Raw genomic sequence first — 2,307 nt, 5'->3', positions numbered from 1 at the left:
TTCCAAAAATAAAGGTACACCATGTATCCAAGCCGTGCACTGACATATCTGAGCCTTCATTATAGTTACATGAATTCCATCATTTGCATATTATTTTCTCTAGCACCCAGCTCCTTCTCCTCTATCATCTGCTCCTAGAATCCCAGGCTTTCTCCACATTACAAAAGACTCTAATTAAGGTTTCTCACCTAAAAGAGTGTCAGAGATTAGAAGAGAAAGTGTTAATTGGGACTTGCCTTGTACATTGGTGTCCGCTTTGCCACAAGGAACCCATTTGCCCCCTTGAAATCTCCAATGATTGGGATCAGCAAGAATCACATCTACAAAAATGTTATAATGTGCTGTGGGGTCCAGACCCGAGACATTAAAACTTAGGAAGGGGAACATACGTCTGGGGAACAGAACAAAACAAAAAGAGAGAGAGAAATAATATTTAAAAATGTAGAAGAATAATGGATACACATTAAAAAGACAATAGGTGTGTGTTTATTGTATGTATATGTATAATAGATATGTTTGTGTGTATATATTTATTCATTCATCTATGTGTATAAAATGTATGTGTATGGTCAATGCATATATATATATATATATATATATATATGTGTGTGTGTGTGTGTGTGTATGACTTCTGTGTATATCAACATATATTGATACACAGAACTAATATTACTGTATTCAAAAATATATATAATAATAATAATTGTATTTATATATATATATATATATATATATATATACATACACTAAATATAAAAATATTTGGAAACTATATTTCTCAAATGTAATGATCTCACGTCTGGTAATGCATTATAGTATCAAGACATCAGCATTGAAGGGATACTAATAATACTAATAAAAATAATAATAATAATTATTGTTATTATTATTATAAAACATGTTAATAATTATAAAAAATATTACTGTTGTTATTACAATAATAATGTATTATTATATTAAATTATGTATTGATTATTATTATAACTGAACAGTATTTATAAATATCAATAATAATACAATATTTCTAAACATCAATAACACTAAAATTGCTAAGAAAAAAAACCTGATAATAATAATTATATAAAACAGTAAGATAACTAAAAGTAGTAGTAATAATAATAATGCCGGTAGCATCCTGCAGAGCAGCAGGTGCAGTGACCTCCCGGCAATGCACAGGCTGGCACCCACCTGCCCTGCTTGGTGATGATCATCTCGGTCTGGTGCCGGTGGAACTTGAGCCATAGGGGCCTGTTGCACAGATAGACCTGAGCCTTGCCGGGCACCAGTCCGGGCTGAGCGGTGGAGAACTGGTAGAAGGGTGGCCCCTGGTAGGAGTGCCCGTACTGCTGCGTGTAAGGGTATCCGGTGCCAGGGTATCCGGTGCCAGGGGAGGAATTGCCCAGGAGGCTGTTATAAGCTCCATTGGTGATGACCGGGTGGTGAGCCATGTAGCGGCTGGGGCTCCCGATAGAGAAAGCTGGGTGAGCCGGTCCATGCTGACTGGGATAAGGGAACATAGTAGTTGGAGCTGCAGAAGACTGGGACTGACTGGACTGAGGGAGGAGATAGCGATCTGCTGCAGATCCATCGAAATTATGACGAATCTCAGAGACCCCATCCAAGACAGGAGACAGCTTACTCCTCTGTCCGTCCCCTGGTGCCTCCTTGGAGTCAGGGAAATTGTCTGGATCTGACTGATTCGTCATCCCCCTGGTAGTTTTTTTCAGAGGTGAACTTCTCTCCAGGTTGTCAGGAGTGGAGATAATGGGATGTTCATGCAAAGCAAGCTCTGAGGCTCCTACATGGGGGTAGCTGCTGTTCACACTCAGGAATTTCTTGGAGAGCATCATAGAGGGAGAGATGCAATGATCCAACTGCATAGCTAGCACCAGACTAACCCCTCAGCCCCCTTTTTGCATGGAGAGCACCCATCCAGGGGAACAATTAATGCCTCCTAGTCTCCAACCCTTGGTGCTGCCTCTTCACATCTCTGCTTGCTTTTTTTTTTTTTTTATTGCAAGGGGGGGCCCTCACAGATTGGCCAATTGACTCCCATGCAGCAATAAGACAACATTGTGATCCTTATGCAGGGAGATGTTGATGAGACGCCTGCTGCCATTGGTTGTCTGCTGACAGTAATTTAATTAGATGGGCATTAATTAGGATAATCACCTTGATGGCAAATTGAGGGAAGAGTTTATCAGACTGGGAGCAAAGGAAAAGTGTCTTGTGTTGGTCTTTACACTGGGAAGGAGGATCTCATCACCTTTAGCATGGAGGACCTGTTAAGGACTGCTAAGAATTATG

At 39.9% G+C, this 2,307-nt stretch overlaps 1 protein-coding gene across 1 annotated transcript in view; it reads right to left on the bottom strand.

Annotated features, from left to right (window-relative positions):
- The window catches only part of TBR1 (T-box brain transcription factor 1), a 9,979-nt gene extending 8,027 nt beyond the window's left edge, over nt 1-1,952 (bottom strand). Inside the window, exons 1-2 of the mRNA XM_056536897.1 lie at nt 1,189-1,952; nt 237-391 (exon numbers count right to left, since the gene is read on the bottom strand). Of these exons, the coding sequence (XP_056392872.1) occupies nt 237-391; nt 1,189-1,880 (847 nt within the window). The 5' untranslated portion in view covers nt 1,881-1,952. The remainder of the gene's footprint in view (nt 1-236; nt 392-1,188) is intronic.
- Nucleotides 1,953-2,307: the final 355 nt, after the last annotated feature.

This window comes from Hyla sarda, chromosome 8 (genome assembly GCF_029499605.1).
Source record: "Hyla sarda isolate aHylSar1 chromosome 8, aHylSar1.hap1, whole genome shotgun sequence".
Lineage (NCBI taxonomy): Eukaryota > Metazoa > Chordata > Amphibia > Anura > Hylidae > Hyla > Hyla sarda.
The sequence above is the reverse complement of the archived record's forward strand: the minus strand, read 5'-3'. Positions and strand labels throughout refer to the sequence as shown.